The sequence below is a fragment of the Labeo rohita genome, unplaced genomic scaffold (assembly GCF_022985175.1).
Source record: "Labeo rohita strain BAU-BD-2019 unplaced genomic scaffold, IGBB_LRoh.1.0 scaffold_93, whole genome shotgun sequence".
Taxonomy (NCBI): Eukaryota; Metazoa; Chordata; class Actinopteri; order Cypriniformes; family Cyprinidae; genus Labeo; species Labeo rohita.
This window is the reverse complement of record NW_026129887.1, coordinates 90,260-105,324: the sequence shown is the minus strand read 5'-3', so window position 1 is coordinate 105,324 and position 15,065 is coordinate 90,260. Positions and strand designations below refer to the sequence as shown.

The 15,065-nt window shown below is 38.1% G+C and overlaps 1 protein-coding gene across 1 annotated transcript; it reads left to right on the top strand.

Annotated features, from left to right (window-relative positions):
- Positions 1-10,939: 10,939 nt before the first annotated feature.
- Positions 10,940-14,485, top strand: LOC127162407 (uncharacterized). The gene is made up of 3 exons (XM_051105195.1): positions 10,940-11,054; positions 12,372-12,566; positions 13,695-14,485. The coding sequence occupies exons 1-3, from the start codon at positions 10,940-10,942 to the stop codon at positions 14,264-14,266; spliced, it is 882 nt and encodes a 293-aa protein (XP_050961152.1). The 3' UTR covers positions 14,267-14,485.
- The last annotated feature ends 580 nt before the right edge of the window (positions 14,486-15,065 follow it).

Sequence of the window (15,065 nt, the reverse complement as noted above, 5' to 3'; positions counted from 1 at the left end):
ACATTCATGTTGCTTTCATATTATTGTAGCCCAGTTTGTGCTGATTACAGTGTAACCAGACTTTAGCCATGAATATGTTTTTAATATACTGAAAAAAGCACAAATGTCAGGGCATGTCAAAACTTCTCCAGGGCACCAAAACACCCTCAGGCCCCAGAGGATTAAAAGGGTCATCAATTTAGGGATGGTAGATTCAGGGCTCATCAGGAATAGAAGAACATCATCTGCATACATACAGATCTTGTGTTCGTTTCCTTTAATTGTGATCCCCTTTATCTCTGAATCCTCTCTTATTACTTGAGCCAGAGGCTCAGTAAATAATGCAAACAGAGATGGGCTTAGGGGACATCCCTGACGTGTCCCTCTTTCCAGGCTAATTGTTTTAGACAAATGTCCATTAATCTTAATCCTAGCTGTTGGAGAGGAGTATAACATTTTAATACACTTAATGAATTTATCGTTAAAACCGAATCTTCCCAGGACCTGATACAAATAATCCCATCCAACTGAGTCAAACGTTTTCTCAGCATCTAGACTCAGCAAGATTGTGCTTGTATTTCTTGTCATAATGTAGCTCATTATTTGTAGCGTTCTCCTTAAATTATCCTGTGTCTGTCTATTTTGTATAAATCCAGTTTGATCTAGATCTACCAACTCAGGAATAATGCCCTCCAATCTCTTAGATAAGATAGTAGCAAACAATTTATAGTCCACATTTAAGACCGATATTGGTCTATATGAGCTGCAATCACTGGGATTCTTCCCTTCCTTTGGGATGACCAAAATTACAGCTTCTTTCCAAGATTGTGGAATTTCGCCACCTCTCAGTATATAATTAAAGCATTTAAGCAGTATAGGTGTTATTTGGGCTCTGAAGGTTTTATAAAATTCAGACGGATAACCGTCTGTGCCTGGTGCTTTATTTGCTTTCAACTTTGATATAGCACTATCTAGTTGTTCCATTGTTATTTCAGCCGTAAATTCTTATTCTGTTTTTCCCCTATTGACGGTAGATCCAGTGAATCCAAAAAATGCTTTATGGTTACATTATCTGCCCTGGCTGGTTGGGTATATAGATTTTCATAAAATGATTCAAAAGATTCCTGAATATCCTTGATTTGTTACATACTTTCTGTGTTTTAGGATTCTTAATTTTATATTATATTTTTTGCCTGCTCTTTTCGTATCCTCCAAGATAATAATTTCATTGCTTTAGGGCCTGTTTCGTAATACCTCTGTTTGGCAAATATAATTTGCCTTTCTATTTCTTCATCATATATACGATTCAACTCTTGTTTTAACTTATTTATTTGAGTCCATATTTGTGGGTCTTTCTGTTTAGCGTGTTCAGTCTCTAGATTTTTCATTTCCACTTGTAAGTTTAATAATCTTTTCCGTTTTTCTTTTTTGCGGGACGCAGTAATAGCGATAATTCTACCCCTAATTACTGCCTTTGCAGCATCCCACAGAGTGCTAGGAGACACTTCACCATTATCGTTACTTTGGAGATATAATTTGAATTCATTCTAGATCTGCTTTTGGATCATTAGATCATTCAATATACTTGTGTTAAGTTTCCAAAGTGTATCTTTCTTTTGATTTTCTAAGTGTAGGGTGAGGTATACCCCGGCATGGTCAGATACATCCTTAAATGCCTATGTAGCAATTTTTAATTCTATGTCTATCTGAGATATTCATAAATATATAATCAATTCTTGAGTATACAGTATGGCAGGCTGAATAAAAAGTAAATTGCTTTTCCAATGGATGAAGCTCTCTCCATATATCGATCATACCCAATTCTTTAAGAAACCTTTGAACCATTTTAGCATTTGGATTCCGTGTTTTAAACGGACTAGTTGTATCAAGCCTGGGTTGAAGTTGGACATTTAAGTCCCCACCACGTATGAGAATTCCATGCGATTCTGTAGCTATTAAATTGAATATCTTTTTGAAAAATGTTTTAGTGCTTCCTGGCGGAGCATATACATTGAACAACGTTACTTCTTTATCATCTATTTTGCCTACCCTCTTTATCTTTAATTTCAGATATAAATTCAAAATTCACTGCATTAGGAATCAAAATAGCAACTCCTCTCCTGCGCCCAGATTTATGGGACGAGTAATAAGCATGTTGGAAACCTAGTTTCTTCAGTTTCTCATGTTCCTGTCTCCTGCCAATAAATTACCTGTATTCTTTCTCGTTTCATTTTAGCAATAATTTTGCTCCTCTTAATCGGATTATGTAGCCCATTGACATTAAGCGTAATTACTTTATATTCCTGACTGTGCATTTATTTGTTTCAAACCACATAACTTTTTGGACCTTTTTCCATGACAACCCACTAAACATCATAAACCATATGTGAACATTCTTAACAGAACGAGAAAAATACATAACAAAAAATAACAGACTTCCAAATCCAAGGTTTACCTTAAAACCTTCAATTTGAGAGGAAATCCTCGCGTTCGTCAAGGGCCTCTCTTCAGTGCAAAAGAAAACACTCAAATGTTGGATGCACTAGGCTAAGAGTTTCTAAACTATTCCCATTCAATCGGTTTCAAGTTTCAACTTTAACAGGCTCAAGATTAACCAAATATATCCTTTACATAAATTACTATGACATCTACTACGTTCTCACATCAGGTTGTCGCTTTAAAAAAAAAAAAAAAAAAAAGGGGAGAGGGGAGAGCCGCGACATTTATTCAGAATGTATATTATGTATAAAGAGTATTCAGAATGTCCATGTTATCCTCAAACTTTAAGTCCAAGTTACATTTTCAGTCATTACATTTTCCTGTCCTGTAGGATTATGACCTCTGTCACTTACCCCATGATCATTTTAGGGACAAACGCAGTTCAATTTTACTTATCAGAACCCGAAGATCCCCTCGTGACACGTTGAAAACTCTGTAACTTTTCGCGAATCCAATCTTGATCCACTGTTGCGCGGCGTCGATCTGCACTTGCCCTCTTCCACGATGCTGTGTTCTGCTGTTTCCAATATGTGGAGTCCAGATCCTTGACATTTTCCACAGAAAATCCTCTTTTCTTCAGGTCTTTAGCTGCGTCAGCCGCACTTTCGTAGATTTTAGTGTCGTTTTCAAAGAACACTTTTAGCTTGGCTGGGTATGGGGTTTGGAACCGAATGCCCTTGGTCTTGAGCTCCATCAGTATCCCCGCGTATGCCTTTCTTCTCATTAAAATCTCAGAGGGATAGTCGTGGTCAAAATAAATCCTCTTTCCTTCAAGTCTTACCTCCTTTTTTCTCCATGCTGTGTGCAGCACCTGCTCTTTTGTTCTGTGCTCTAAAAAACAGAGCACCAATGACCTGGGTGGTGCATCGTGGGGAGGCTTTGGAGCGAGCGCTCTATGACAGTGCTGGATACTCAGCCCCGTGTCCGATAGTGGCAGTCCCAGCTCCGATTTTATTAAATTTGTCACGAACTCCTGCAGATTACTACCTTCAGATCCCTCCGGGATTCCATATATGCGGAGGTTGTTCCGTCTCGAGCGGGCTTCCAGATCGGTTAACTTTTCTTGCATCTCCCTTTGTTTCTCCAAAACATCAAGCAGTGCATCACTCGCCGCTCCGTTCCATTCCTCGATATCAGCTGTGCATTGTTCTACTTCAGTCACTCTAACTGTGGTAGCTTGTAGATCAGATGACAGGTCTTTAAATTTCTGGTTAATTTCTTCTCTGAACTCGTTCAACTCTTTCGCATGTCTTCCCGAAGAGCGAGGCGAAATTCGTCCATGTCATTCTTAAAATCCACTCTGAACGCTCTAACCTCGTCTCGAAAGGCCCGTATGTCAGAGTTAGCTACTTCTCCGCTAACCTTCCCCTGCTCGCCATCTTTTTTTGCGGCCCTCTTCACCTCCGTCTATGTCTTCGATTATTTCTCCTTTTTCACGCTTTAAGCCCGTTTTGTTTTTACCCCTTTTTTGCTTCTCCCCTTCCATATTCACTTTCAACAAAAATTCAACTTTCTAAATGTAGTTTCTAGGGGAGTTTAAATCAACCGATTATGAGAGGTACTTTCAAGCAGCCATCTGCTTTAGCGCCACATCGGAAGTGAAGTCAAGAAATTATGTTTTTTGAGGAAAACATTTCAGTAATGATCTCCATATAGTGGACTTCAATGGTGCCCCCCCCAAGTCTGAACTTCCAAAATGTAGTTTAAATGCACCTTCAAAGGGCTCGAGGAAGAAGGGTCTTATCTAGCAAAACATTCTGTCATTTTCAAAACAAACTGACAGTTTAGAAACTTTTTAACCTCAAATGCTCGTCTTGTCTCGTCTCTGCGATGCGCATGCGCATGCGTAGTCTGTGTAATCCGGGTCAAGACGGTTAGGGTATGTCAAAAAACTCCCATCTCTTCTTCAACAAAAATCGTCCTATATCACCGTTTAGCTTTTTTTGTGTAAAGGGCGTTTGATCATCTTTGCATGTTCACATTGTAAACACTGGGTTGCTACTTCTGCAGTGAGGATGATTTTGAAGTTGGAGGAGAAAATGGGATCGTTTAGAGCCCTTTGAAGCTGCATTTAAACTGCATTTTGGAAGTGTAAACGTGGGGGTACCACTGAAGTCCACTATATGAAGAAAAATGGTGAAATGTTTTCCTCAAGAAACAATTTCTTATTGACTGAAGAAAGAAAGAAAGACATGAACATCCTGGATGACAAGGGGGTGAGTAAATTATCTGTACATTTTTTGTTCTGGAAGCGAACTACTCCTTTAATTCTTGGCCCACATTACATGTTTTCATGGTCCCAGTTAACCCACAAAATTAATGTAAACAATCAAAAATTTCAATATTAATAACGACTCCTTGACTTTGATACTGGTTCCGATTTTTTTAAAACTCTTATACCCTTTGATGCCTCACCACAGCCAATCACCAGCACTTGATTTGGGCACATCAAACATTTTGCATGCTTACTGGTTCACTGACGTTGAAGTATTAAATTTGTTATCGAACAACAAGACATTTTTTGATACTCAATGGTATCAAAGCAATTTGGTCAGTGCCTAAGTAGTATCAATACCGATACCCAGCTCTACACAACGGTTAAAATTCTCTTGTTTTACTCACCCCCATGCCTTCCAGTATTTTTTTTTCTTCTGCAGATCACTTTTGGATTTTTTTCTTTTTTAGAAAATTGTCCAAGATCTGTTGAGCAATAAAATACAGCTGAGTGTGTATACCAACATTTTGATTATCCAAAAATGTAATGCAGAAAGCATAAAGGTAATCCATATGGTTAATTAAACAAAGCACTATAGTTTAACTTCTGCTTAAAATGACAATGATTGTTGTTACATTACATAATGTAAGTTCCTTTAAAAGTGCTTCCCCCATACAATAAAACTCACAGACATCTTTTCATGCAGCTGTTTTAGACTGATTTTGGTTATTAAATGGTCATTGGTTTTATTCACCCATTGGTTTTATTATCATATGACATGAAAAGACTGGTTACAGATTTAATAATAATAATAATAATAATAATAATAAGTTTACTTGTTCTACACACCTGAATTGCCATGCTTATCTGCTATAGATCTCCACAGTCTTTCCACACGACCTAAAACCAAAAACAATTTTTAATACTTTGTTTTACATTCACACATTAAAGAACATGTTCCACTGAGACGTTGATCTAGAAGCTGAGCAGGAAAGTAGTTAAGCAGTAGTTAACAGTGATGCTTTGGTCATCTGTGTGATTTCAGCTAAAATTATAGACAGTAAATTTATACCATTTACTTTGACTTCACTGCATCATATAGTATTACACAAGGCTGTAACTGTCCAGGACAAATGCAATTTTTATAATCAACGATCCAATGTTTAATGACAGTTTACTTACCCTCAGGCCAGCCAAGATGTACGTTTCATTCCTAATTAGAACACAAAGATTATATAAATTATTATTCATTTTAAGGTTAACATATGCACTTATAGATGCATACCATAAATGTAGGCGCAACTGTGCCCAGGATTTAAATATAACGCTTTTTAATTGCAAGCAAATAATTTTCCTTGCTTACCTTGCGATTTACCATGTTGCGTTCATATTCATCATTAATGTGTATAGACTATTCAATTCATTCTTAAAACTGTTTTGATCAAAGACTATGGTTTTGATACAGTTTCAAATGTACTGCAGTTTGAGAGTATGAAAAACTCGAACGGACTGGAATATGAATAACAAATTTACTAAAACTTGTCTTTTGAGGTCAGCTGATCTTTCTTACAAATTGAAATCTAAACACTGTCTGCTGCAGTTTTCAGTGTCTTACCCTTCAATAAATGAGCAGCCACGCTATATAAAATATTTCACATGTTGTTATTTACCTTAGTCAGTTGGCATGATGTCTGCTGTAGTCTCGTCAAAATTTGTTGTAGTTGGCGAAACCGGTTTACTGAAAAGGCGCGTTATTTTCTCACACATTTCCCAATGGATAGCCTGAAATAATTTCTAATTATTCGCTCGGAGTTCCATCGCTGTTTTACAGTACTGAAATAACTGAATTTAGCAAACCATCGTAGGCGGAGCTAAATTGGCGGCAAATTTGAATTTGCGTCATCATGCGCGCGCACACCCTACTCTAAATCCACCATTAGGAAATAACTTTCTATATTTTTTTAAATAAAGTTGAAATGAAGCTTCAGTTGTGCTGTGTAAATATTTGCTTGTCTTTTTTTCTCAAATAAATAGGCAGGGCTACAATATCCTGACTATTAATTTCTCGAAAAATGCAGTGATTTATAAAGAAGAATGGCACAGATGTTGGTGCAGTTTACTATTTAGTTAAAATGTGTTTGGCATGAAACTTTAAACAAATCTGATTTTTCCAAAGCATCACAATTTTGTCCAAATAATTTGACAGTACACAGTGACAGTAACTATGCTGCAGAGTCTATAACAACCAGGTTTATTATATGTAACTCATAGAAATCATGATATTATATAATAATGATATTCTATATTTGTCAATACATATCCTGTAACATTCACAAGAATGTATGCAGCACATTAAATATGTACTTCATTACTATTTAATCGATCTGTGGCCCTTACAAAGCAGCTTTGCAGACATAAATGTGAATTATTCTTTGATTGTATGCACTAAACAGTTAACAAAAATGTTTTGATTCGTATAGCTATAGTATTAAACAGTCCAGTTGTTTAAAAAATTAACAAAAGTAGACCACTTAGTCAGGCCCGTAGCCAGGGGGGTTCGGGTGGTTCGAACGACCCACCCCATCCAGCCAAAGGTCCAGAGTTTATGTACGTTTTTTTTTTTTTAATAAACAAGTGTTCTTTTAAATAACAACGCACTTTTAAAGCCATTAAAAAGTATTAAATATCTTAATTAGTATAAGAAAGTCTTAATTATAATTTCAAGAGGTCTCACATTTGGGGACGGAAAGACAAGAATGGCTTTATGGATTAAATGTGCTAGTCATTTGAAGCGCGCCACGCGGACCGTTTATCCGCTGGGATCACAGTTCAAACAGCAGCGGAACGCAAGTTTACTAGAGCAGATGCGTTTACTCGCAAGCACTAAACAGCGCTGTGAGATCCAGAGTGGAGGCTCAGAGGTTAAAAGGGGCCTAGAATGGGGGCTCAGAAAACTCAGTAGAAGGGTGTAGCATGGGTCAAGGAAGAACATAGTATATTCTGACTGTAACGTGGGGAGAGAGACGAGAGGTGAGCGGATCCAAATGCCAGCTTTTATTCATGGGACGAGACAAAGACATGGTTGAACAGGCAGGGTCAGAACAACAGCAAACAGGTATAACAAAGGCAAAACGTGGGAATAGTCCATGTAGCAGGCGTGGGTCATTCCGTGGCGAACGTAGTACAGGAGGGTAAAGCGAGGGGATAATCTGTAAAATAAGCGTAAAGTCCAAAAGGCAGGCGGCGAGACAGACGAGACGAAATGGCCAGGTGAGAAAGCTAAACACAGGGAACTCGGGAACTAGGGAACTCAAACAACAATGCAAATAACCACAACGATAATCACAATATTCAGTAAGTTACAGAGGGAAAGTCTGGGGCTTTTATAGCATGCCTGATTGGCCACAGGTGCTGACTCAATCAGCGCGATGGATGATGGGAGTAGTAGTCCGGGGTGCGATGCAACAGTCTGTGTGATATGATGGAGCGAGAGCGACATCTGGTGACTGAAGATTCATGACACTGACCAGGGGCGGTTCTAAAACCTTTTTTTTAGACTGTCATCAACTTTTTTGTTTGTTCAATTTGCACAATGAACATGGGTTGGATTTCTCACTTTTGAGTTCTTAAAGTATACCAAATTAATGAATTTCACTTTAAAAAGTATACAATTTTCTCCTGGGGTGGCATGCCCGCAGACCCCCCTACAGGGACACACGTCCACCCACCATTTGTATATGTGTCAGTATAAAGAATCTGTAAATTTATTGCATTAAAAATGTCTTTCATTTAATTAACTAACTTATTGCTTTACATATTTGTGTATATTTACTGAACAAGGCGATATCCTGGTAAGCAGTTTGACAACATTGTAGTAAATATTTTTGGTGAATCAAAAAATCATGCTTAATAAGATACCAGCAGACATGATAATACAGCACAAACTGGTGCATGGGTAGTCACCAAAATGAAGTATTTGAACCTCATAGTTAAATACAAAATGGGTGGGAACTGAAAAAGGTCCACTTTTTGGAAAAAAAAAGAACCCCCCCTTCTGCTAGGCTGGCTACGGGCCTGCACTTTTATTTTAAAGACCGTTTTATTACTACTTTTACAAAATGCCATCACAACTAGTTTCACGTTTTAAACGGATTACACGCGAATTTGTGATTTGGCAATCTACATGTTACTAGCGCCATTGTTGTTCTAGAACACCAAAGACGAACACGACCAGCACAGCAACGTGACAGCTGAACTGCTTCCTCACACTTGGATGACAGGGGGGTAACCAACTTTTATTTGTCGGTTTAACTACATACATACATATTTTTTTTTTTAACTATCTGTAGTACCAGATCTTCAAAGGATCTTCAACTTTGTCTTAGTAATTTTACCATCTCTTCCACGTGCGCATACTGCGCAATAAGCCAGCTAAACTTTGAGTTAAAAACCTTGCTAAAAACTCTCTGAATAAAACGACACAGTTTATTTGGGGTTATTTGCGTTAAAAAATTACATGTGATACATTCTGACTGTAACATACGTTAACATACGTTAATTATATTGGATAGTGTTCCGCGTCTTTTGCATTTGCAGTCAGCACACAAAAAAACAATTCAAAGAAATACTTTACAAATGTGAATGTGAATACAAACATATCAGACTCAGATGCAGAAGCAGCTTTGAGTGGCTGGACAGATTTGAATTCTTCATGCAGCATTCCTCTTTCAACAGATTACAACAGGAAGCAGTTTTTCCACAGAAACTTCTCATATGTGCACCCACAAGCCATTCATCTAGGAACAGACGACAATAGGAATGACAGGTATGCACAGTACATCCCTCTTAAAGACACTTTAAAAGCTATATTAACAGATCCTGTGGTGTGGCAGCAATGTGTGAAAACTCAAAATGTCCCTCCATCTGGTGTGTTAACTGATGTTTGTGATGGATCAGTGTTTAAAACTAATGCTCTGTGTATGCAGTCAGGTGCGATCTTGAAGCTTATTCTGTACCAGGATGCTTTCAAAGTAGTTAATCCTCTAGGCTCTGCAAAGAAAAAGCACAAAATTGTGGGAGTGTACTTTACACTCGCCAACTTTGAGCCATTCTTGCGGTCAAGTGTTGATCACTTACAGCTTTTGCTTTTGTGCACAGAGCAAGATATGAAATACTTTGGGCATGAGAAACTGTTTTCAAGAATGCTGTCGGACATTAGAGATATTGAAGAAAATGGTATAGTCACTTCTTCAGGTCATACTGTACGCGCAACTGTCTTATGCATTGTTGGGGACAATTTGGGTTCCCACTGCATTGGCAGTTTTGCTGAGAATTTCAGCACTTCCTCTCACTTTTGCAGGTACTGTTTGGTACCCAGAGAGGAAATCGACAATGTAAACATTGGTTTTCCATTGAGGACAGTTGAGAACTCAAGTCTCAAGTCTCATTTATTTATATAGCCCTTTCTACTACAACGTAGACCAAAGGACTGTACATCTCAAAAAAGAAAAAAAAGAAAAGAAAACATACAAATGCATAACATACAAAAGAAAATCAAGAATTAAAAGCAACAGAATACAAATACGTTTCCACACGAATTTTAAAAACATCAACTGAAGTTGCAGATCTAATATCAGGGGGAAGCGCATTCCACAGTCTGGGGCCAACGACTGAAAAGGCTCGATCCCCTTTAGTTTTAAAACGAGTTTTCGGAACAAAGAGCAGTAAACAATTAGAAGACCTTTGTGATCTACCAGAGTTCATAAGCACCAAGTCCTTAATATATTCCGGGGCCAAGTCGTGAACAGCTTTATAAACATACAACACCACCTTGTACTGTATTCGATATTTCACAGGAAGCCAATGAAGCCTTTCTAAAACTGGTGTTATATGCTCCCTTTTCTTAGTACCAGTAAGGAGCCTCGCGGCAGCATTTTGAACCAGCTGCAATTTTGAAATAAGAGATTGACTAATTCCTACATAAAGAGCATTACAGTAATCCAAGCGAGAAAAGAAATAAATGCGTGAATCAATGTTTCTAGATCAGGAACAGACAAAAAAGATTTCATTTTCGCAATAGTCCTTAACTGATAAAAACAATTTTTTACCACATTTCTAACCTGATGGTCAAACATAAGAGCAGAATCAAAAATTACACCTAAGTTTCTTATTTTAGGCTGAACGTTTGTTTCCCATGTACCTAAAAAATCAGCTAAACCACTGTCATCCTTATTCATCCCAAAAACCATGACTTCCGACTTACTAGCATTTAACTGCAGGCAGTTTTGCTTTAACCAGCTGGTCACCTCCTTTAGACAAGATACCAAGGATAAGTTAGGGCTTGATCCTCCAGCTCTGATCGGTAAATAAATCTGAATGTCATCGGCATAAAGATGGTAAGATATACCATATTTCTTAAAAATTAGGCCTAAAGGCAGCAAAAACAGAGAAAAGAGAATAGGTCCCAAAATTGAACCTTGAGGAGAACTACAAAGAGGCAGTGCAGTTACTGACAAACAGTGGGGAAACCACTATACATGGAGTGAAGTTCGACTCGCTTTTCAATTGTCTTCAGTATTTTCATGTGTGTCAGCCAGGCCTGCCACCATGTATAGGCCATGATGTATTTGAAGGCGTAGTTGCGTATGATCTGTACATTTACCTACGGCACTTCATAAAAGAAAAGAAATGGATGACTTTCCAGCAACTAAATCGGCGAATTAGACAGTTTATGTATCTGGGATCAGATGGTAGTTCAGTCCCTTCAGATGTCGTTAAACGTGGAAAGAAAATCGGTGGACAGGCAATCCAGAATTGGTGTTTGTTGAGACTCCTTCCCATCATTATTGGAGACAAAATCAAAGACACTCAGGATCAGGTATGGCAGCTACTGATAATGCTGAAGAAAGTAGTTGAGCTAGTGTGTTCCCCCAAAATATCTGCTGCCCAAGTTAGTTTTCTTCAGGTCCACATTCAAGAATATCTTGAAACAAGGAAGCATCTGTTTCCTTCTGACAAATTAAAACCGAAGCATCACTACCTCCTCCACTACCCATCACTGATCATGAGGCTCGGACCTCTTGTTCACTTATGGACAATGAGGTTCGAGAGTAAACACTCATATTTCAAGCGGTGTGAGGAGGACACAAAACTTTACAAATGTTTGCAAGAGTCTTGCAAACAATCACCAGTTACTTCAGTCCTACATGAACTCCAGCTCCTTCTTTCCTCCAGTTTTGCAAGTGAAAGACTCCTCCCCTTACCATGCTGACCTTTATAGCAGTAAGGTACGCAGTGCTGTTGAGGCAGGCTTGGTCACACCTGACCTTGTGTCCACAGAAGCGAACTTTAGGGGAACTCTATATAAAAAGGGGTTCTTTGTATGCCTTAAGAATGATGAGTCTCTGGAATTTGGACAACTTGAGCTTGTTTTGATAAAAGAAAACAAAGATGTGCATTTTCTTGTGATGCCACACTCATCATCTTACATGCCAGAGTATGGGCTCCATAAAATTGGTGAAGCTGCCAAGGATATGGTTTGTATTAATGCTGATCAGTGTCTCAATTATTATCCACTGCCAGCATACAGTCTGTTTGAAATGAAAGTAATATCCCTGAAGCATAGTGTTTTGGACCTGTACCAGTTTCATATTCACTGATCATTGATTTCCTCTTTTAGCCATGAATGATATAGACACTCTTATTAAAGAAGCACTACCAATGTGTGGCACACCAGATAAACTGCAACCCATTTTGGATGCCCTTCAAAACCTTGGGGTGAAAACAGTTGAAGATATGAAGCTTGTCCAGAAGGATGACCTTGCAGGAGTGCTCAAACCCATTCAAGAAAGGAAGCTTCTTGCGCATGTAAACAGTAAGTAAGGCCCAATCCGTAATATGACAGATTGTTGATGTTGCCATTAGTGCCATTTTTTGGGATACCATGTGATTGGAATGAAAACATTCCACTTCTAAAAGATAGCTCTTGAAAGCTCTGTAATAACTTACAGAATGTGTCAGGTAGTCACCAACTTCAGGCTATAGTTTTAAATTTTAAATGTATTTTAATTACATTGTAAATATTGATACAGAGGGCCTGTATTTAGAATATAAGTGATATAAGTGTACTCATTTACCAATTTGTACAAAGCTGTGTATTTACACAGTAAAATGCTAAAGGGATAGTTTGACCCAAACCACTGTAGCCTTGTCCCTTGTAGCTTCAAACACATAAGACCTTTATTCATCTTCTGAACACAAATTAAGATATTTTTGATTAAATCCGAGAGCTCTCTGACCCTCCATTAACCGCAAGGGTCCTTCCACATTCAAGGTCCAGAAACATTGTAAGGACATTATTAAAATAGTCTATGTGACATCAGTGGTTCAACTGTAATTTTATGAAGCTACAAGAATACTTTTTGTGCAGTTGTCCTCCGCACAGGATGTATGCGTTGTCCTGGGAGAGAAGAAATCATTGAATAAAGTTGTTTTCTTTCCGCACAAAAAGTATTCTCGTAGCTTCATAAAATTACAGTTGAACCACTGATGTCACATGGATTTTTTTTTAAATGATGTCCTTACAACGTTTCTGGACCTTGAATATGGAAGGACCCTCACTGTCTATGGAGGGTCAGAAATATCTCAGATTTCATCAGAAATATCTTAATTTGTGTTCTGAAGATGAACAAAGGTCTTCTGGGTTTGGGGTGAAACTTTAATCTCTGTTAAAGACTGACATTGTTATTTTTAATGGACATTTCTCTGTGTTTTTTAGGTGTCTTCTCAGCTTCAAGCCACTCAAACATAGAGGAATATTTTCCAGTCTTGCCTCAGACTACTTAATACAAGCCCAAGCCAAGCTCAAGCCTTCCTGGTACTTCACAAGGCTCATTTTCAACACAGACCTCCTCTCTGTCTGATACTGACAGCACAAGTTCTACCACACAACTAAGTAGTGACTGGCACTACAATTTTAAAATCCCTTGGAATATGCTGCCAGCTGTTTTGAGGAAGAAATTAGAAGAAGAAACGAAAAGACTCCTATGGCCGTATTGTGTTGGAGCCTGTGCCTGTCAATATGGATGCACAGATGAAGAAAAAAAAGAGATGCAAGAAATGTTCATGGCAAATGACAGGAATGAAAAACGCATAAAGGAGTTAATGTCAGATACCTTTGTATCTCAGAGAAATGACATAACATCTGGTAAGGACACACAGGTCCTTAAAGAAGAATGGCCCTACCTATTCTCACTTGTTGGCATGAAGGAACACTTCAAACTTTTAACTGGTGTCCAGATAAACGAGGCATTTGAACAAGTCATGACAAATAAATTTTCAATAGTTCTTGACTACTTTCAGTCTCTTCCAATTGAGAAGTCAGTCATGGCTGGAAAAGACAGAGCTGAAATCCAAGCGAGTGGTGGACCCTCTGGAGCAGTGTTGATGCTACTTTCACACTTCAAAGAGGAGCACACAAAAATGTTCCACATTGTTGACAAAACATGCATTGCAGATGAGGTTGAGACTGAACGACTGCCACCCACACCATGCATTGTTGTATGTGGTAAGTGAGAGCTTACCAGCAGACCAGGAGGTGATAATGGAAAATTTGACAAGCTTCACTGACGCACTGGTCAGCATGTTCATCTGCTACTACATTTTCAACATGCACTACTCAGTGGAACTTGGGGCAACGCTGGAGTTTCTTCAAAGGTAAATGTGCCCTAATTCTCCTCTGATTGGGAATGGTTTTGGTTTTTAAGCTAGATTTTTCTGTTTGTCTCTGTATTTTTTTATGCTGTATTACTGAAAGTTGATGTTTTGTTGATATCAAACAGTGTTCGTATTTTGTGCTACTCCTTTACCAACAGGTGCATATTTAAGATCAATCCTGAAAAGGGCTCCAAAGTTGAGCGTCTGGAAAAGAAAAGGAGTAATGCAGTGAACCCGAAAGTCCTGACCCTTATAACCCGCATTTCTGAGTTTGAATGGAGGTCTTAGTTGGTAAGTTGCTGATTGTCAGATTTGCTTTCTTCTATGTACATTATTGTACATAACTGAAAATTGAACGCTGAGTGTAGACACTGCACAGGTGGCACAAATCCAATTTGCAATTTAATGTATATTATTAAATATGGATGACTGTATCTGTTTCTACAGTGTAGTTTATATAAATGAAAAGAGCAGCACATGATGTTAAATATAGAAATAAACGTAACACTATAATTTGTATAAATGTACACCATGTATAAATATATAAAATGTACACTATAATTTATCACTGTCATTAGTTTTACTGTTTATAATTGTAGCAGCTTTACAAGATCTTTGACACAACCATTTTGGATTTGATGAACATGCCCTTGTGGCA

Coding starts and splice junctions, on each gene's coding strand:
- LOC127162407 (XM_051105195.1), top strand. CDS start 10,940: ATGACTTCCGACTTACTAGCATTTAACTGCAGGCAGTTTTGCTTTAAC. Junction 11,055..12,371: donor TGATCCTCCAGCTCTGATCG/GTAAATAAATCT, acceptor TTCCTCTTTTAG/CCATGAATGATATAGACACT. Junction 12,567..13,694: donor GCTTCTTGCGCATGTAAACA/GTAAGTAAGGCC, acceptor ATATGCTGCCAG/CTGTTTTGAGGAAGAAATTA.